The sequence below is a fragment of the Pungitius pungitius genome, chromosome 3 (genome assembly GCF_949316345.1).
Source record: "Pungitius pungitius chromosome 3, fPunPun2.1, whole genome shotgun sequence".
NCBI classification, from domain to species: domain Eukaryota; kingdom Metazoa; phylum Chordata; class Actinopteri; order Perciformes; family Gasterosteidae; genus Pungitius; species Pungitius pungitius.
Genome location: NC_084902.1, coordinates 12,251,963 through 12,271,276, shown reverse-complemented (window position 1 = coordinate 12,271,276; position 19,314 = coordinate 12,251,963). Strand labels below are relative to the sequence as shown.

Sequence of the window (19,314 nt, the reverse complement as noted above, 5' to 3'; positions counted from 1 at the left end):
TTTAATAAGTCAACAATTATCTTTTTTTTTTATTTTTATGGAGTTTATACGATTTTGGTTCTGTAGCAACCCACTGATTAACTCTAATGAAGTGCAATTGTACTCAAGCCAGTTACAGTTGAGAGCAATGACAGGCACACGTTTTGTGCAAATTGAACAGCATTGGAAACGGCTCCTACATATACACAGCAAAAATACATGCCAGAGGAAAACAATACTAAATCGGTTCACATTGACAGGTAATGAGGACTTCCCTCGATGTCAATCCGAGCTAACACGTATGAGATACACATATTACTCATTGTTGGATCATAAGAGTTAGCAACTGAAAAAATTGTCTTTACACGCAGAGAAAATATGTGATGTCAACAAAACTTCACTCCACACACTCCTTTACATCTCTCCGACCTGACCTCCCAAACGATGCCAACACTTAAACTAATTATGCCGATCAGTGGGTCAGACAAGAGAAACGTCTCCTTGTAGTTGCTGTAGAAAGTACTCTTAAATGAGTTGCATTTCTAGCAGGTTAAAGACCAAAAAAAAAAGTTTAAGATTGTATTACGAGCCACACATGACGACACGACCGTCTGAAACACACAGGGGGGGGGGGGGGGGGGGGGGGGGGGTCGGTAGCATCGGAGGCGCCGACTGCACAGGTCTTGCTCTAAATCGCTTTCCTAAAGCTCAGGCCGAAGTCTATATACTCAAAAGTCAAATAAAGGGTTTAACTGCATGGTGAGCTTATGTTCGGGTTTGATGACAGTAAAATAAATTGTGGTTTCTATCCTCCGACTGCATGCAGAATCACAGGATTACAAGAGTGAAATATAGGTAGGCGAGTGGGAGGGGTTTTCGGACCGGTCTGCAGTGTTGTTACTGGCTCATGGTCTGCAGTGTGTGTGTGTGTGTGTGAGCTTCGTTCGCTCTGTTGTCCCTCACAGTGAAATCTTAACATCCACAGAACTGTGTGCACTGGCTTGGGTGCAAAATGTCAAGGTTTTTTCCGGTTGTGACATCTTTGTCAAAAAACGGTTGGATATCTTTATTTTAAATCCAAATGGAAAACAAAAAGGTTTCGCATTTGCATGTACAGACAACTAAATTCCTTTAAATAATCAAAATAGCTTTAATAAACTGAACCCATGCTGTTTGTTTACGTGGGAAACAAAGGAAGGCTGTGAACTCGCCACGTGAAGACTATTTCACCCCATGGTTCTACTTCTTTTCGCGATCACACGTTACAGCCTTGCGAATGGGATCGTTGAACTGGTGCACGGCGCGTGGTTTACAATTTGAGCATCTAAACCGACAGATGGAGTCTCATTAGAGGGTCTGGCGATGCCACTTGTGAAGGAAAGCAGATGCACCACTACATTCTACAGCTTTCCTTTATCATACAATCGAGGGCCACGATGAAATCATTTACAAACTAGAATTCAACAGCATTAACAAAAACTACTCCAGTTGCATTCCAACGGCAACTATTGAAAAGTAAACTTACTGTAACATACATATTAAATAGTGTGTAGTCCATGCAATTGCGCACGACCGGTTTTGCATCATTATGGTATGTCGTTATTAGTGAATGGGAGACATCAGCCACCAGTGCATTTTCCCATTTCGGTTCAGGGAGACGAAACTCCTCAACACCCATCACAGACTCCTCAGCCGGACTTGAAGAGCAAGATGGCCACTTGGCCCAAGTAGAAGTAAATGAAATGCTTTGTCTCGTGTGTGACGTAGCTGCCGAAGTTCCTCCCGACGATGCAGTGCCAGGTGGGGTTATACTTCTTGTCAAACTCCTGGGGGGGGGGGGGGGGGGGGGGGGGGGGAAAGAAAAGAAAACAATGAGTGTGAAAACCAATCTAAAAGTTCTGGTTGAGACAACATGACAATTGTAGAATCTGGGGTTATGGTTATTGTCATTTATTCATTACATGCGATAAAACGAGTCCCTCCCAACTCCCCACCGCCAGAGAGCAAGTCTTCAAAACTGCTAGATTTAACTTACTTTCTTGGAATTTAGGAGAGAATTACTGGGCCAACACATCAATAAAAGCACCATTGATCCCAGAGGAAAGCAGATCAAGTAATACAAAATAGTTCCATTCAAGGAGCATTATAACGGCAGGCATAAACTTGAATGTAGACTGTGGAAAATCCAGAATACCCTTGAGGTGTATCATCTAGTTTGTATTTTTTTTATTGCGTGTCCTAGAATAGGAGACTCGAATTGTAGAATCTGTCACCAATAAAACAAATACTTGAGTGAAGTGTGTGAGGTGGGGGGGGGTTGGGGGGGCCTTGTAAACTCCTGGTATCAAAACAACCCTGGCTACGGCCGTGATCACAAGCGCCTCGTTCTCCACATCGGCACAAAAATAGACCCGGGAATAAAAGCAGCCTCTGGATGGATGCGCGGATCATGTGATGTAAGCGGCCGTCCTGTCTCACCTTCTTGATGTAGGCAGCTATGTCCTTCTCTATGTTGTACTTCTCCATGGCCTGCGTGGCACAGTCCACCGCGTCCTGCTGCATGTCTTCGGACATGTCGGCGTTCTTGATCACAGCTTTCCTGTCAGTCATGGTGGAAGGAGGAGGATGCCTGCCCGGGGGAGGGGAAAGAGGGGGAGCCCGTTCACTGCACTGGGAATAAAAACACCGCACGAATAGGGGGCCGATGATGGGGATCGTTTAGGCCGGCGGCGATCATCACAATAAAAATGATTTTTTTTTTTTAAAACAACAATCATACGCAGAAGAATGGCGGTTTGACGGGTGCACTGATTCATCAGCAGAACTTGGGCTCGGGGGCTACATCCAAACGAGGACTTGAGTGTTGCATCGATAGGCTGCGAAACTTGATACAGGTGGAGTTCTATTACTTGGCTAAATCACTTTCCGATAAAAGCGGCTCGTGCATCAGGAGACCAGAAGTATCCAGATGTATCTAATTACCTATGTGCAAAAACACACCTGCTCGTATCCATGCCAGCACAGGCGAAATACAGTAAGACGGAACAGTAGAAAATACATAAATGAGCTCAACATCACCGGAGAAACTCGAATCAGAAAAATGTCATGACATGCAAGTCAATCTTTCGCACAAAAGGGAATCTGCAACTCACCTTATCTTGAGCTGAATGAAACCAGTTTATTTCCCAAAAACGATGTATTTCAAACAGCCAGAGGAGGGAGGCGGAGGATTGGATGATGCTGCGGCTAATTGCTTTTTAAAGATTAACACAATAAGCATGTGGGTAGGTTGTGTCTCTTCTCTGCTGCGCTCCGGCGGCTCCCCGCCCCTTTGCTGCACGCCGCAAGCCGCCATTGGCTGAGCCGCAGCCTCCCCGTGTGTCGCAAGCATTTTTCTCCAGCTGCGGTCTGCCGGCATCTTATTTCATCCCACAATGCATCAGTAAACAGTGTACACCACCGACTGGGGGAGCCGGAGGGAAACGAGACGTGGGCCACGCGCAGGTGTCATTGGTTGTACGTAAGAGGCGACCCTGGGGCTTTGAATACTGAACATGTGGACTGCTTCGGTTTTGTATTCCAGAGGGATGGTTAGTACAAATTAACAACCATGTGCTAGTCTGTTCATTTCAGCTTTACAAATACGGCACGTATTAATCCACCGAAAAAATGAAGTGGTGAAACAATATAAGAAATAATTTGGGCTAAAGTTTGAGCTTTAAATTATTTATAAATTGACATCAGTTTTAAATGAAAACAAACAAGTATTTTTGTTTGAAAGTGTTTTATTGAAAATGCTAAGAGAAAAAGCAAGATTAAGCAAAATAAAACATTCAAACTACTCCCACATGAAATCCCATCCCAACCTCCCAAATTTGTATTTCTTTCATACCAGGCATCTACGACTCCATCCTTTGATCCAACTTCCTGGTCCTCAGTTTCGTTTTCTTGTAAAATAAAGCCATTACTATTGAAAAACTTTAAATAGGCAACCTAATGGGGGAAGAAAAAAAAAAAAAAAGTTGCTCCGGGACTCCTGTTAATCAGTACTGAAATCAAACTCATTTGAATCCTGGAAAACTGATCCCGTTCCGAGCATCCATCCTTGCCTATCCCTTTCCTAATCGATCCACTCATCCAGCTCCAAGGATTGGGATCCACTGAGCCACTCCTCCAATCAAAACCTTGAAATACCAGGAAGAAAATCACAGGCAGACTGTTAGAATAAAATGTTACAATTTGTAGGCCCAATTTTTCCATTTTTGTGCACTCATGTCAAATTTAAAGAAAGAAAAAAAACACAGAGCTCAAACAGTATTGCTCCCTGAATTTAAATCATTTTAACCAATGAGGACGTTTAAAGTTAAAAGTGGAACGTCTTTGCAACAAAGTAGTGATTCATTTGTTTTACATTTGACAGCAAGGATCTTACATCACAACACTTCTAAGACTGCTTATTCTGTCACAAGCCAGAGTAGCAAGTTAAAAATAGTACAGCACATATGGCTTTATTAAATATGACATGCATGGTATGGCAACCTATCAAAACGTTCAATTTATGGAATATGAAGCGTACCATTGCCTCGACATGATTGCTCTTCAATTAGATGTCCTATCCTGACCATACAAATGAAATGTGCTCCACAATGGTTTTATTCCAAATCACTTTAATCCTTCTCTTCTGATTTCTAAGAGGAAGACACAAGGGTAAAATACAGTTAAGTATTGTGCTCCCTGTCCCAACAGCCCACCCCACATATCCAATGAGAGATGCTATGTGTGTGGTTTTAAAAAAATGAAACAAAAATAAAACTTTCAACACTTGCAAAAACATTGAGTGCAGCAAATGACAACTCAACATTTTTGAAGCTCCACACAGCACATTTCTTAATGTTGCAGAAACAGAGGACAGAGAGTAGAGGAAAAAACAAAGGACAAAGCACTTGGAGAAGGCTGGGAAGAGGATAAAAAGGAGGAAGAAGAAGAGGAGGGTGGGGGGGGGGGTACTGCTACATACCAAGATCATCCATAAGGACATCGGGACATGAAACGCAAAATTTTTTAGATGAATTGCCGACATCTGAAGAAACTCAAAACAGTGGGTAAAATCCGGGGGGTACATCAAAACATCGGGGGTAGAAAGGTTTATGAACGAGAGCGAGAGCGGCTGTGACGCGGCGAGTAGCGGGGCGACCCTCGGCCACGGGAGTTGCTGCGGCTGCGGCTGGCGCTGTGACTTCGGCTCCTGCTCCTGCTTCCACGGCTGGGGGAGCGGGATTTTCCGTAACTTGGGCTGCGGGGGCCGTCTAATTTCACACGGACGTAAGCAGTCTCTCCCTGGCGGACACAAGAGAACTTGACATTGAAAAGGCAACACCCCGTCCTATGGTGGAACTACCATGGAAGGAAAGGAGGGCCAGGTGTGCGTCAAAGATGTAGCATTTCTTGTGGTACTCACCTAGACCTAAAAACACTGTCCGTGAGAATGAAACCATATCAGTACACATACCTCATGCGAGCGGAATTTGGTGTTGTCCAGCTTTCGTACGGCATAGGTCATGTCTTCTTTGCGCACAAATTCTACAACCCCGGTTCCGTCTCTAAAAACGTCGGCGTAGCAGACGTCGCCCGCTTCACGCATGTGGTCCTTCAGGTCCTGCCAGCTGCCGCTCTGAGGGAGTCCTGAAACATCCAAATGTTACATTAGCCAACGCTTACACATTTGTGTGAGAAAAGGTTAAGCGTGTGTTAGCATTACTCAATGTATTGGCTTTCCCAAACAGAAGCTGGGGGACAACTTTGATTAATTCAAAAAAAGAAAAAATTGAAAACTGGTTCAGCTTTAAGACATGGTTTGTTAATACTAACCCTGTGTGAGCTCCATTGTACCATAATAATTATTAACTGCAGCAGAGCACATGTGTTATACTGTGGCTAAATGTGTTAAAATGCACAGCAACAACTTATTTAAATAATATTTATGACATTCCAGATTTACTAAAGGTAATTTTAATTCTGTGTGCATTCTCCAGTTATGGCCAAAGGACAATTAACCTTACTGATTATATCTAGGGGCGGGTGGTTGCTGTCACAATATAGTCTTCACGTGATGAGTTATTTCATGGCCTTCCTGTTTTTATTAACAAAAAAAATGTTTGTTTCCATGTAAACAAACATCAAATGTTCAGTTTATTTAAACCATTTTGCTCATTTAAAAAGGAATTTAGTTTTCTGTACATGCAAATGCGAAACCTTTTTTTTAAATTCTGCAAGCACTCATCGCTACAAGACTTAACCAATAAGTGGCAGAAAACTACAAGTTAAGGATGGATAGATGTAAGTGTAGAGCTGATCAAAATGAAGTTTCAATAGTCCTAGTTATTAAAATGTGTGAACTTAAATTTTGTTTGAAAACAAGAATACGCAAGGCTAGCTCAGCTGCATCCAGCTAGTTGAGAACAATGTCTGCCAGAAAAAATAAAACATTGTGTTGTTTCTGAAGGTCTTTGTCATTACCTGCGTAGCATACAGATTACTTGGTAAACTTAAGCAATGTATATTTTAATAACAAGTTTATTTTTTCAAAGTAGAATAACTTTTACAGCAGTGAGAGTAGGATGTATGTCCTTAGGCAAGGGATTATTTCAGTTTCATCATACTGTGGCTAAGTACTAAGCAATTTTGAAAATAACCACCAACATATCAACTACCACAGGTAATGTTAATATGCCATTGCTAATATGCCATGAGCAAATTAATAGTTAGTTCATTTAGATTGACTGCAACTCGTGTATTTGGATTTGTATAAAGTTAATGTGTAAAAACGTGTTTAATAAAACCCTACTTTTGCATACATGGGTATGCATGATCCATAACTAACGTCTTCCGAGTACCCGAGATGGCACACAAACTGGAGCTCAACGTTTAACCAAAGTTTGTGGGTGATCCAAACACAAATGATGAGGATAGACATGCGTGACTCCTGCTCCGTGTATTAGCCATTTAAATGACCTACCTGACACGATGACCCTGTACTCGGAGCGTCTGGATGGAGGCCCGTATCTCCCTCTGGGGGCTCCACCGATCCCCCCGAAGCCACCTCTCGAGCCTCTGCCGCTTCGGGGAAACTCCACGCGCAGCCTGTATCCGTCGTAGTCGTAACCGTCTCGCCCATAGACCGCGTCATCGGCGTCCCTGATGACGAAACGGCAGGTTGAACGCAAACACGTGGCGGGTGGGCAGTTAGGTTTGACACACACACACATACTTAACGTTAGACAAAATGCAGTGACGGACGGGGGTCAGCAATGCTAGCTGCTAACGTTAGCATGGTCCGGTTTACGGTTGCTAATCCGCCGTGCAGACGTGCACAGCAATGCAGTGATTTTGCCTCCATTTGTGCGAAGAAAAAAAACAGTGTTATTTGTTATTCCTTCGCTAAGAAGAGAGCGCTCTTGCATGAATTACTACGGAGTTAAGCTTAGTGTAACTTTACATTGCCAATTAACTAACGCCAGCAAGACTGTTAACGTAACGTTAGATTGACGGGTAACGTAATGTTATGTCATTTAGGATGCAGTGCAAACAAGGGCAACGAGGAATTGCTTTGAGCTCATGAGCAAAGGTCATAGACCTCAATTAGAAACACATAACTGAAACCCGGAACAGCGCGCGCGCACACCGCGTTAGGTGGACACGGCACGGCTACAGCGACTCCAGGGAGTAGTCTAAGCCCTCGTTAGCACACATTTGTTAGCCACACAATGGGCTAGCATCTCACCTGGGGTCCTCGAATTCAATGAAGGCGAAAGGGGGCCCGCCCCGCCGGTTCTTCAGATCGATATCTCGTATCGCCCCGTATTTGTAGAACACGTCCTCAACGTCTTTTGTGCGAATATCAGGGGGGAGGTTTCCGACATAAATTCGGCAGTCGTTGTTGCCGGCGGGGCCTCGCACAACACCCGACATGGCAGCGCGCGGTTGCTCGCTAACTTCACCTAACGGTTTTGTTCTCTGCCCTACCAGAGATCCTGCAGGGTCTGCGCAGCCACGCGGTGATTACACTCCAAGCGCCGACACGTTTGTTTTCTTCGAGCAGATATCAGGGGCGCCGCTTCCCTCTGCAATCTGAAGATGGTATTAAGTGGAGTGACACTAATTTCAATGAGGCGCCCGCTGCTCCAGTTCCTCCTCAGGAACCGCGCTCCTTTACAGAAGCTCTCGTGAACACCGGAAACACCGCGTCCCGGCGTGGACACGTCCGCATTACGAAATAGTCCGCGAAAAGGATCAGAGGTAATGATGGACGTTCATAACGAAACATGTGACAAATCAAATGACATTCCATCATGAAATGATGTTCGTTGTATAATCCTTGGGCAGATATCATTGAAATATTGAGAGGACAAACGAGGAAACGTGTTTTAAGAAAAGTACGGGTCTACCTGTTCTCAAAATTTATCCAACGTACAATATTTAATTACACGTGGTGACCTGGCCCAAGAAATGGAGACTTATTTCTACAGTAAATCCATGCCCGTGAAGTATTGCCTGTTGTTAATTACAACCAGGCACGTGCACAGATATTTTGGGGGGCAGGTGCTCAAACCGAAACAAAAGGGCACCCATCGTAAAATGATTCATTATCAATTTGAATAAAAAATATATCAGGCAAAAACAAAACAAGGCCATATTGTATAACCAAATAATATGTTAAATAATCAAAACTCTGCTCTGAATAAATTAAAGGAGCTTCACAGGAGCATGTTTACTGTTGCAGACTGGCATGTAGCTCAACTTAAGACCTACCTTTCACTTCAATACTAAACAAAATTAGTGAACTCGTCAAATTTGTAGAACAGTAAAACTGCCTTTAAATTCTCTGTCTGTCTGTCTGTCTGTCTGTATCTCTTTTCTCATCCCGGGCAAAGGGGCAGGTGCTTGAGCACCACCAGGGGTCTATCTGTGCACGTGTCTGATAGCACAATGCATACAATGTAGATATTATTTGGCAAACTCTTCAGAATGCTACAAATATAATGCAATATATACTGTGTGTATAATCCTTTGTAGATAATTAGATAATATCCAGGCATATCAGCCTAAACCACATCCCAATCATGCATGTTACTGTTTATTGTACATCCCAACAGATGTATCAGCTATCTTATTGCTAAATGTATTTCCCCAAACTAAACATAGTGGTTGATGAGTAAAAAACAGACCATTAGATTGAAAGATAAAAGGTGTTTCACAATACCTACATTTGCATTGTTTCCTAAGAGGAAAAATCTAGAATGGTGCGCCATACATCGCTATTACCACATCCCGTGGATATGAGAAATAATTACATGATGACAGAGTTGTTTTTTTCTGCTCTACTTTGATATCTCTCTCTCTCTCTCTCTCTCTCTTTCTCTCCCCCTTGGTTTACTATGTCTCCACAGATTATGATCATTATCACTCTTTTGTATTTATAAGAAGTACAAGAAACACAGCGTTGTGCACTACAACATGTGATTTACTCGTTGGTCCATTGCCACTCAGACATTACATTTGATTAATGTAAAACAGAACGGCCACAACAAACTGAACCTGAACACTGTTTTATTTCTTGAATGCTTAAATTGTTGTTGTTGTTGTTTATCAAACTACTACATGAAATTTAGAATGACATCCGGCACGAAAGCTCATTTCTGCAGCATGGATTGTACTTTCCACCTGGGCCGCTTCACAGACAGATTAGCTTGAAGCTAATTTAGGTGCAATATGCCTTGTTGTGAATAGTTACTAACAAAACTAAACTACGCACACTTGTACACAGAGTCATTTTGCACATCTTGAAGATATTTCAAATTTACTAGCTAACAACTGCCCTGTGATTAATAATTGCAAGATTTTAAAGCTTTAGTTTTCGCAATGCCACAAGAGCAGGTACATTTCGTAAAGCAAACATCCCGCATGCATGCATGAGAAATATCCACGGCCATGTCCTGCTGATCCTGAGTGTCAGAGTTCTGAAATAACTTCTTATCAACGTTACGATTCCTCTTTGTTATGACAGAAACACGGCCTCTCTGACGACTCAGTATGCGTGACAGGAGCCGTAGCTGCGCTGGCCAGACTCGCCGTAATTATCCCCGCCGTTGTACTTCCCTTGACAGGCCAGACTGTTCGCCTGTGAACAGAGAAGTCATTAAACAAGCAAATAAACACAGAATAGAAAACCAGCAGCGAGCGACCGGAGGTGGAGGTACCTCTGCCCTCTTGATGAACTGCTCCGTGGCGGCTTTCTCGTTCTCTTTGTGTCCTCTCCAGGCTCTGAGTGCAGACGCTTGCAGGGCTCGGCCGAAGGAGAACGTTAGGACCCAGGGTTTGACCAGAGGGCAGTTGTTGATGGCATTGAGGTGGACAGAGGCCTCCTCCTCACTCTGACCGCCCGAGAGAAAAGCCACTCCTGTGTGCGAACAGAAGGCTCTTGTTTTACTTCCACTCTGTTGCCGCAAACTTATCCAACATATCTCTGTAAAATCCTCTGGGTCACCTGTGACCGCCGGGGGAACGGTGCGGCGCAAGGTGGTGACGGTTGCCATAGCAACCTCCTCTGGAGTGTATTTAGTGGAGCAGCTGTGTCCAGCGGTGACCATGTTGGGTTTGAGGAGACTGCCCTCCAGGTACACATGGTGGTCCGACATGGCCTTGTACACTGCAGCCAGGACCTGCAATTCACACATTGGTCCTTTTCAAGGATCTACGCCACACACCCACACACCCACACACCCACACACATGCACTATGTAAGTAAGGAGCCACCTTCTCAGTGATGTACTGGCTGCGTTTCAGGTCATGATCTCCATCAGGCAAAATCTCCGGCTCGATGATTGGCACAATGCCGTGCTGACAGAGAAAAGGAAAGATCATTAGACCAACACGGATGCATCATGAACCTGTGAAGGCGTACTTTACATTGTTGGGTTGTGACCTGCTGGCAGATGCTGGAGTAGCGCGCAAGAACGTTTGCATTTTCTGCAATAGCCAGTTTAGATGGATTGGTGTCGCTGATTTTAAGCACACAGCGCCACTTTGCAAAGACAGCTCCGTCCTTTTTGTACTGCGCAATGCGCTCTGACAATCCGTCCAGACCTGTGAGGTTTAGAAAAGAGCCACAGTTTGTCTTGTAACATGCATTCCTCTTGGGGGGGGGGGAACGTGAGTGGTAGCGGTTGCAAACCAAAACTTGTTTTTTGTCTGACCCTGAGTGGTGGTTTCTCCACAAGTTCCTGCCAGGGGGACGACACCCTTGTCAACCTGTGGAATGAGGCATAAAGACGCGTGTTACATTATCACAGAAACAACTCAAAATCAGAAACCATCGCTCGGACAATCAACCTATTTCAACAAAGGTCGGTTAGAATGTGCGAGGGTTGTCCCGACGCTCCACATTTAAACTATTTGGAACTACGGGGCCACACCTTGACGCCGACCATGATGCCCCTCTCCCTGATCATTTTGACGAAGGGGACGCCGTTATCAGTCTGCTGGTACAGCGTCTCGTGGAAGAAGATGACCCCTCCGATGCAGCCGTTGATGCGGTCGTCTGCGCTGAAGAGAATCTGCCGGTACTGTCTGCGGTTCTCCTCCGTGTTATCCACCCCGACCTGGGCCAGGCGCTTGGCTATGCTGCCTGCAGGTAACACATAAATATATATGGATTTGATTGTTGATATCCACACTGGGCAATCACAGAAGCGACTGTTGACTGCAACATTAAAGGCATGCATTCATTCTAGAGTTAAAATAAAAGAAAGAGTGCTACTGACCCACAGATTCATCTGCAGCCAAGATGCCCTTCCCCGGGGAAACTATGCGTAGAGCGGTCTCATGCAGCTCCCTCTTCTGCGCCTCGGAGAGTGTTGGGGACTGGTGCGTCATCCCGAGTGACTGATTGTCCTGCGGCCTTCGGAAGTTGATGTGAATTCATTATTCAGACTACTGTTACCGACCCATGAAGTTTGTCAAGATGGAAAACGTCTAAAGGTTCATCCACGTTTGTTTCTCTTCTGCTTTTCTCAAGAGGAGTAGAGCCAGTTTATGGATGCACGATGGGAAAACAGTCCTTAGTGTTTTCTTAACTGGGTTTTAATGAGCGCTTTAAAGATATTCAAAATGATGTAAATGATAAATTTTGTGTGCTCGATTACTTGATAAAAGAAAACATGGATCGCTTGAAATACTATGATTGTACATCAAAGGAACTAAACCACTCATGAAATACCAAAAGTATTAAGATAATGCATGTTAGAGGTATAATTCACATGTTGGAATTGCACAGAGAAAAAAGAGGTTTTATAGTGGATGAACTTACGTAAAGTTTAGAATTGCGGCAAATAAAAACATATTAGTGATCTTTGAACTTCAGTTTAATGTTCAATATTCCCGATATTCCCCCTTGTAATTTACACTACAATTTCTAACAAGTGCAAGTTTAAAGATAACAGCTGGGAGCAAGTCCAAATAGATCTACTCCCAAGTGTCAGAGGTATTTAATAAAAGATGAGTAACCTTACCTGACAGAAATCAAATGTGTCTTGTCCAGTGAAGCAATGAACACTAACTGGAGACCCTCAGTCAGCGCTGGTTTGTATCCATCTCAAGTGTGTCACACGTCATAGGCTGACGCCGCTGGGCGGCGCGTGAAGACCCGCCTCCGCCCCATATTCATTTAAAGAGTTTTGATGAGTCATTGTTTTATTTAAATAAAGATTCCAGGCATGCATTATTTTATTTACGCAGATGGGTCGACTTGAGCATTTCTTCAGTCCATCAGTTACTTGTGAACTTGCATTGCTGGTGTACATATCGATGATATGTACACCAGTATTGCATATTGGCTGATTGTGAAAGTAATGTACTCTGTCAGACCCTCCTCCCTTATAGAAAGATCATTTAAGCATTTCACCATGCCGCGTGATGTGCTATTTTTAATGTAATTAGTAAAAATGTGCCCAGAGGAAGACTTCAAGTCTCCTGATAATTTGGTCTTCATCCTCGAATCCTCGGGGGGGTTTCAGTCTCTGAGCAATTCCTGCACTCTGTAACTTTTTTTACATGAGCTTTAAACTGTAAAGAATGTGATGGAACAGCGTCCGAAATAGAATTAATTTCCAGTCAATGTAAATGAACATGGTGATATGACCCAAATTATATCCAAATGAGGCCAACTACATCGTTTCCACTTTTATGAGGGAATTTTTTTGTTTTTCCTCTATTTATCAAACAAGCTATTGCGGCAATTTTAGAGTGTATAAGAGGATGTTTGTTTTTAAAGTGCCACACGGAGAAACAAGATAATGTGCTGACATTTACATGAATTACTATATTTGTGCATTATTGCAGTGCAAGCAGGACACAGGCACTTCATGTATTCTGCTGTGTTTTTAAGAGAGATTGACTCACTGGGACGACTTGCCTCCTCTCTTCCTTACTGTGGGTCAGTGTGCCTCGGAAACAAGATGTGGGTCACTGGACTGCCTGCCACTTTACAGCCACAACACAGACTTGGTGGACCTGTCTAAGACAAGGGCCTGAGAGGGAATTCGATGTCAGGAGGCGGTGGGAGGAGGCGCTGGTTTAAATAGACACACGTGAAGTATAGCAATTATATGTGGCTCTCTCCTCCGGGGCTCTGGATATTTTTTCTCTGTTACCTAATTAAAAATATTTAATGATGATACTTTATCTGGTGCTCATTTTTCTGTCCTAATAAGGTTGTCCTCCATGGGTTTTTGAGCGCTCCTCTAAATAGGTCGAGCCTAGGCTGAAAGTTGGGCTCAATGTATGAAGGTGTGACATTAACAGGATAACTGGTTTTGAATAGGACACTTGTGCATGTTATCACTCAAGCATCAAACCGCAAATGCCACAGAAGGACAACTTAATGATCCTGCAGAAACCGTTTAAAAAAAAAACACCATCAGGAAGTTATTGATCCTTTTAAGTTTGATTGATGATTGCAAAGTGTGATATTTTATAGAGAAAAGTCCTTATTATTATTTTTATAATCTTGCTCATATTCTTCTTAAATTTGCTTTTCTTGAGCCAACTCCATACAACATCCACTGGCGTTCTGGAGATTTTGATGCAATAGCTCTTATCAAGTCAATTTGATTTCTACAGCCCAATATAAAAAATGACATATTTGCAATTTGTGCAGCATACAACACCCTGTCCTTAGGCCCCCGACCCAGATAAGTACCACAAGAAAGTATGTTTAGAAAATAGTAATGTAACACAAATGTTGTCACAAAAGTGTTGATTCTCACATGAGAACTCTGAGGACTCTCAATTGCTTTATTGCTGAGATTTCTAGATGTTCATTCTAGACTCCCACAGTAGCAACTAGAGTCAAGACTAAAGCTTCAATGTCACATTTGAGACCACATGGGCAAGAACTCAAAAGTGTTCAGAGAACTGAAACTCAAACGGTATGGAACTTATACAACACGACAGCAGGTATTCACATGTACTGGTGATTTATCTGTGAGATGCCTTGGAAAGATCCAAAAAAGTCTAGAAAGTGGATCTTGAGTCAATTTAATTTATTTCAACAGGTTCAAGGAAATGTAGAATAGTTAGAATCTCCCTGTACAATAAAAATATTTTAATAGTAAAATTCGAATGACGCACATATGAAGATTTAACTTTGGAGACCAGAGGACAGCGATTGGGAAACAATACCAGACTTTTTTTTTGCTGATGAGATGTTATTCAAACAATGAAAAAATAAAGAGGGGGAAAATCAAAAGTGCATACAGATCATAGATCTTAACTGTTTCTAGGAAGACAAAATGTTGAAATATAAAGCTAAAGCATTTCATAGAACTCCAATACTTTAACTGTACCTACAATGAGGAACATAAAATGTATCACACAACGCTCTTGAATTCTTAGATACTGTTAGGGATTGAAGAAGAAGTGCACACCTAGAGGTGGGATGTATATTACATGTAGTAATATTTAGTGTAGAATTGTAGTTTGTGAGACACAGGGAAGAACTTGTAGAATTGTCCTGCAGCCGCTTTGATAATCACCTTTGACTTGGTCTGAGAATTCTCTATTTTGCGAAATATATCACTATTCACATTGTATTTCACTTTGTAGATTGTATTCCTAATTCTTTTGTTTAGTTATTAAATACTTTTTGATTTTTAAAATTCGAGGGAATAATGTCTCATTTACAATCATCTTAAATCTTAAACATATGTCAGTCTTGTGCTTAACAATTCTGTTCAGTATCCGGGCCCGGGGAGTCCGTGTCGGTCAGTGCAGGAGACAGCTCAGGGGAATAAAGGATTTTATCACAGTCAAAGTTTTCAAAGTAGTCCAATGAAAGGCCCCTCATTGCTTTTGCGGCCCAATCAGGTTGAGTCCTGAGCTCCAGGATGACTCCAACAGGCATCTTTTGAAGGATGAGAGAATCGAATGAAGTGCCACGAAAAAAGGCCTGCATCTCGAAACACTCCAGGTTACGAAGCCGATTCACTGGATTCTTGCACAAAAGCTGTGAAGAGGATGTGATATTTCATTAAGAGCGATCAGATTGTGCATGGAGGAGAGAGGGAGGACAATCCCATTTACAAACCTCCGAGAGCAGTAGGATCAAAGAAGAGCTTAAGGTCTCAGGTAGAACATAAGGGAAATCTGTGACCTTGTTCAACATGGTGCTGTGGTCCGACTCGGCTGGTAGCGGAAACTGTAAAGTGCAAAAGTACACTCAAGACAGTGAACAATACAACATGTAGAGCGACAGTAATATCACACGTATGGACCTCACCTCTCCCGTCACCAGTGAGAACAACATAACGCCAAAAGACCACCAGTCGGCCGCGTGGTTGTACGGACCTCCGCTTAAAACTTCTGGAGCTGCCCAGAGAAAAAAAAATCAAGATGACCAATACATTTGATTCATAAAATGAAAAAGGTTATTAAACAAATAAATTCCACTGCAGTGGGGCAAAAACAAAACATAAATTGCCTTACAGTTGCGTGGTATTCATAACTGGGTCATCTGAACCCAAGGGATCAAAACGCAGGTGCAGCTGAAATGATGCTTTAACGCAGTTAACCAATATGCAGCATACTGCGCATCACAAACAGCCTCAACATTCCCCCTCCAAGTGGAATGAAATGACACCAGAATCTCACCCATGTATTGAATGGTTCCACATATTGTAAACGCTCGTCCTCCTCGCTTCAGTCGCCGGGCGAGTCCAAAATCCGACAGGCGAAGGTGACCTGGATCATTGGAAATACACACTGAAACTATTGCCTGCTGTGATCTGTACAATTAGTGTTGCTTTTAATATTTGTCAGAGTGAATAAAACTCATTGCAGGATTAGTAGAAGTTTAATTATTTAATTTAATAGCCACCCTAATGCTTTTAGCCAACAGATATATGCATTACCTTGATCACTTAAAAGAATGTTCTCCATCTGACAAAAAAAGTACAAATTTCTATCACAGAATGTATAAAATGTATAAATATATTGATCAAACATATTAAACTAAAGATAATCATACCTTTATGTCTCTATGCATGATGCCTAAGTCATGAAGAAATCCTAAAAAAAGAAATAAATGAGAAAACACAACATCAATACAAGATGCTCCATGTTTCAATAATCCTTTCATACAGGTCAATGCTGAAGGGCAACACGATGAGCTACGAATAGCCAAACACTTGCCCAGCGCACTGCCCAGCTCCGCAGCAAAGAGCCGGACATCGTCCTCCCCAAACTGGCCCCTCAGTAACCAGTAGGTGAACAGGTCTCCGATGCTGCAGTAGTCACACACTGCAAAGGACGAGACACACACACACACACACACACACACACACACAAACACAATTGTTATGTCTTTGAAAGAGGCTTCTTAGTTCATGTTGCACAAAAGCCTCTGAAATGAAATATCAGGAATGAGAGGATTAAGATTAAACATTTTGCGGTTCCTCTGTGGGAAAAGGAAGAAGTAAGGATTGATGTTCGAGTCCAGTAAGAGCCACACATGCATCTGTCTCGCTTCCTGTTAGCTAAGTTGCATATTTAAATGCCACTTTGGACTGATACAAATCAATGTATCATCAAGGTTGGTATGAACTGGAAAAGTCGTGCACTCATTCGATGGTTTGGTACCTCTAACAGCCAGCGCTGACATTTGCATTCACACTCAGGGACGCAGCAATGTTGGACAACAACGTGGGTTCTTTAACTTCTGTGGAAGCATAACTGGAGTCGGGGGAACATAAAGAAGGACGGCCTGGATGAAGGCTGAGGGGTTGAACTGTGCTATTGTTTATGCTCTTTGACTCACTAATGAAGAGATGGTGCTGGGTCTGCCAGCAGTCCTGCAGATTGTGGATGAACGGGTGTTTGAGCTGCCGCTGCAATTCAACAGGTGACACACACACACACACACACACACACAGTGAGAAGGAATTCAACAGTGAGAGATGATGGTATTATATTGATGACGCGAACAATCCCACTGGCTTTTTCTACTCCCAGTTGAGCAATTACTGATTATGAAAAATAGTTTTGATTAATTATCAACCAATAATTGCAGATTTAAGGTAAATATAGTAAAGCAACAGTAGCCTTCTTCTCTAAAACCATACCTGAATGATGACTTCTTCTTTTGACTGCTCCAAGACTCCATGCTTCAAGATATTTGACTTTGGTAGAACCTAATGCAAAAATGAAAATGATTATGAAAGGTATGTGATGTATGTTGTTATAGAACTAATGATTGCGTTTGAACTAACCTTAACAGCGTAGGTCTTTTCTTTGAAAATGTCCCTCACTTTCAAGATGGGTCCATATGAGCCTTTGGCAATGAAGCCCAGGATCTGTTTGCATAGAAGAACAGATAAATGAATGTTTTCCACCATCTGCTTCGTCCATTGTGTTGAACATTCCAGTGTTGTGGTACCTGGAAATGGTCTCGTGCTGGAAGTCTCCGCAGTGGGAACTCAGGCAGAAAGACGGAAATGAAAGCTGGAGGAGTGGTCTCTGTGTCCTCTGGGAACAGGAGGAGTTTGGAGACGGGGGGCCTGCCGTCCGGTCCCACCGGCCGAGAAAACACGGCGGAGTGGGCCGGTCTGAGATTGATGGAGAACCCCACGTTTGAGAGGAACCCATGACTGAGTCGACGCGCAGCAGGTGGTCCTTCATTCTAGGTGATGAAGTATTGGTTTTATTATTTTAAATGCGATGAGGGGTTGAATGTAATTAATAAAATATACACAAGCATTTTAATAAAATGACAAGGCCATATTTCAAAATATATTTACAGTATAGTACTGTAAAACACCATGTTTCATGTTACAAAACATGATTACATTAACAGTTACAACGTGTAAACCACAATTAGAGCAAGTATAATGTAAGCTGTTTTTTAGACCATTATATATGATCATAACAGTACTGTAAACAAGTTATTATGGTAACTTGCTCCAAAATAACAATCCAAATGGGTTTCTTTAACCACTTTTTAAAGGTTAAAGATTTAAGATACATCCATATTTCCTTAGCCAATACAATTTGTATTTATCACTTTACTCTATAATTATAATTTCTAGCTTGTGAAGTCTTGTCTTGTTGCATACTTAAATAAATAAGCAACACAAATATAGAATAGAAAATACACCTACGGGGAGCTTCATATTTTGAGAACAGAATTGTTACGTTTATAACGGAAATAACCTTTGATACCAATTGAATGAGCTTGCTCCGCAAATCAGAGCTTCGACTGACCCTCATGCAGCTGGAGGAAGGAAAGTGATCACAACAACCCATCAATACTTCTATTCTTAACACAACTGCACTTTGAACCAGGGGACTGTGTTGCATTAAAAAAAAACACAATTTCGCAGCAAAAATTGGCAGTAGACACGTATTTTGTTGCATTTACTTCACATCAGCAACATGAATCAAATCACCTCACCTTCCTCTTTTTACTGATGTCGCTGCCCATTCAGAACGAAACTAAAACAAGCAGAAGAAGGGCAAAGATTCGGCTCTTCCTCTCGCGTCCCCTCTTGGCTTCCTCCTCCATCCACGCGTCGGGGTATTTTGGAGTTGGAGACAGACGCGTCACGCGGAGCCGCGGGACCTCCATTGCGCTCCAGTTCGCGCTGTCAGATGCGCCTTCCTTCACCCGCGCCCCCCCCCCCCAAGGTCACCCCGACCCACACATACCCAAACACCGCTGCGAGACCACCAGCTTGGGGTTTACTTCTTTTATTGACAGATAAAACTGTTCACCACAGAGCACAGCGA

At 42.7% G+C, this 19,314-nt stretch overlaps 4 protein-coding genes across 6 annotated transcripts; all 4 read right to left on the bottom strand.

The window, feature by feature from the left end:
• dynll2a (dynein, light chain, LC8-type 2a) lies at positions 1-3,319 on the bottom strand. 2 transcript variants are annotated; one of them, XM_037470328.2, is made up of 3 exons: positions 3,132-3,319; positions 2,458-2,649; positions 1-1,805 (listed from the first exon to the last, which is right to left on the bottom strand). In XM_037470328.2, exons 2-3 carry the CDS (start codon positions 2,587-2,589, stop codon positions 1,668-1,670), a joined length of 270 nt encoding a protein of 89 aa, XP_037326225.1. In that variant the 5' UTR covers positions 2,590-2,649; positions 3,132-3,319; the 3' UTR covers positions 1-1,667. The 2 variants fall into 2 exon arrangements, with proteins under 2 accessions (XP_037326225.1, XP_037326216.1); XM_037470319.2 differs by having other exon boundaries at positions 2,458-2,608; positions 3,132-3,316.
• Positions 3,320-3,846: 527 nt separating this feature from the next.
• srsf1a (serine and arginine rich splicing factor 1a) lies at positions 3,847-8,281 on the bottom strand. 2 transcript variants are annotated; one of them, XR_005120351.2, is made up of 5 exons: positions 7,760-8,281; positions 6,995-7,173; positions 5,489-5,661; positions 4,556-5,316; positions 3,847-4,163 (listed from the first exon to the last, which is right to left on the bottom strand). XR_005120351.2 is itself a non-coding variant. In XM_037472363.2 (4 exons), exons 1-4 carry the CDS (start codon positions 7,945-7,947, stop codon positions 5,125-5,127), a joined length of 732 nt encoding a protein of 243 aa, XP_037328260.2. In that variant the 5' UTR covers positions 7,948-8,281; the 3' UTR covers positions 3,847-5,124. The 2 variants fall into 2 exon arrangements, 1 of the variants encoding a protein (XP_037328260.2); XM_037472363.2 differs by having other exon boundaries at positions 3,847-5,316.
• A 1,197-nt stretch (positions 8,282-9,478) lies between these two features.
• Positions 9,479-12,660, bottom strand: aldoca (aldolase C, fructose-bisphosphate, a). Its single transcript, XM_037473428.2, has 9 exons — positions 12,546-12,660; positions 11,799-11,935; positions 11,451-11,662; positions 11,232-11,286; positions 10,961-11,121; positions 10,792-10,875; positions 10,523-10,697; positions 10,236-10,435; positions 9,479-10,156 (listed from the first exon to the last, which is right to left on the bottom strand). Exons 2-9 carry the CDS (start codon positions 11,908-11,910, stop codon positions 10,064-10,066), a joined length of 1,092 nt encoding a protein of 363 aa, XP_037329325.1. The 5' UTR covers positions 11,911-11,935; positions 12,546-12,660; the 3' UTR covers positions 9,479-10,063.
• A 1,679-nt stretch (positions 12,661-14,339) lies between these two features.
• On the bottom strand, positions 14,340-19,228 carry rskra (ribosomal protein S6 kinase related a). The gene is made up of 11 exons (XM_062561215.1): positions 18,980-19,228; positions 17,966-18,208; positions 17,799-17,882; positions 17,652-17,720; positions 17,348-17,417; positions 16,559-16,830; positions 16,443-16,470; positions 16,183-16,272; positions 15,812-15,900; positions 15,620-15,730; positions 14,340-15,538 (listed from the first exon to the last, which is right to left on the bottom strand). The coding sequence occupies exons 1-11, from the start codon at positions 19,007-19,009 to the stop codon at positions 15,254-15,256; spliced, it is 1,371 nt and encodes a 456-aa protein (XP_062417199.1). The 5' UTR covers positions 19,010-19,228; the 3' UTR covers positions 14,340-15,253.
• Positions 19,229-19,314: the final 86 nt, after the last annotated feature.

Coding starts and splice junctions, on each gene's coding strand:
- srsf1a (XM_037472363.2), bottom strand. CDS start 7,947: ATGTCGGGTGTTGTGCGAGGCCCCGCCGGCAACAACGACTGCCGAATT. Junction 7,174..7,759: donor ATTGAATTCGAGGACCCCAG/GTGAGATGCTAG, acceptor TTTCGTCATCAG/GGACGCCGATGACGCGGTCT. Junction 5,662..6,994: donor GTACAGGGTCATCGTGTCAG/GTAGGTCATTTA, acceptor TGGATGTTTCAG/GACTCCCTCAGAGCGGCAGC.
- dynll2a (XM_037470328.2), bottom strand. CDS start 2,589: ATGACTGACAGGAAAGCTGTGATCAAGAACGCCGACATGTCCGAAGAC. Junction 1,806..2,457: donor TAGCTGCCTACATCAAGAAG/GTGAGACAGGAC, acceptor CCCCCCCCCCAG/GAGTTTGACAAGAAGTATAA.
- rskra (XM_062561215.1), bottom strand. CDS start 19,009: ATGGGCAGCGACATCAGTAAAAAGAGGAAG. Junction 18,209..18,979: donor ACATCAGTAAAAAGAGGAAG/GTGAGGTGATTT, acceptor TTCATCACCTAG/AATGAAGGACCACCTGCTGC. Junction 17,883..17,965: donor CAGCACGAGACCATTTCCAG/GTACCACAACAC, acceptor CTATGCAAACAG/ATCCTGGGCTTCATTGCCAA.
- aldoca (XM_037473428.2), bottom strand. CDS start 11,910: ATGACGCACCAGTCCCCAACACTCTCCGAGGCGCAGAAGAGGGAGCTG. Junction 11,287..11,450: donor GCATCATGGTCGGCGTCAAG/GTGTGGCCCCGT, acceptor CTCATTCCACAG/GTTGACAAGGGTGTCGTCCC. Junction 10,157..10,235: donor AGTTCATCAAGAGGGCAGAG/GTACCTCCACCT, acceptor CTCTGTTCACAG/GCGAACAGTCTGGCCTGTCA.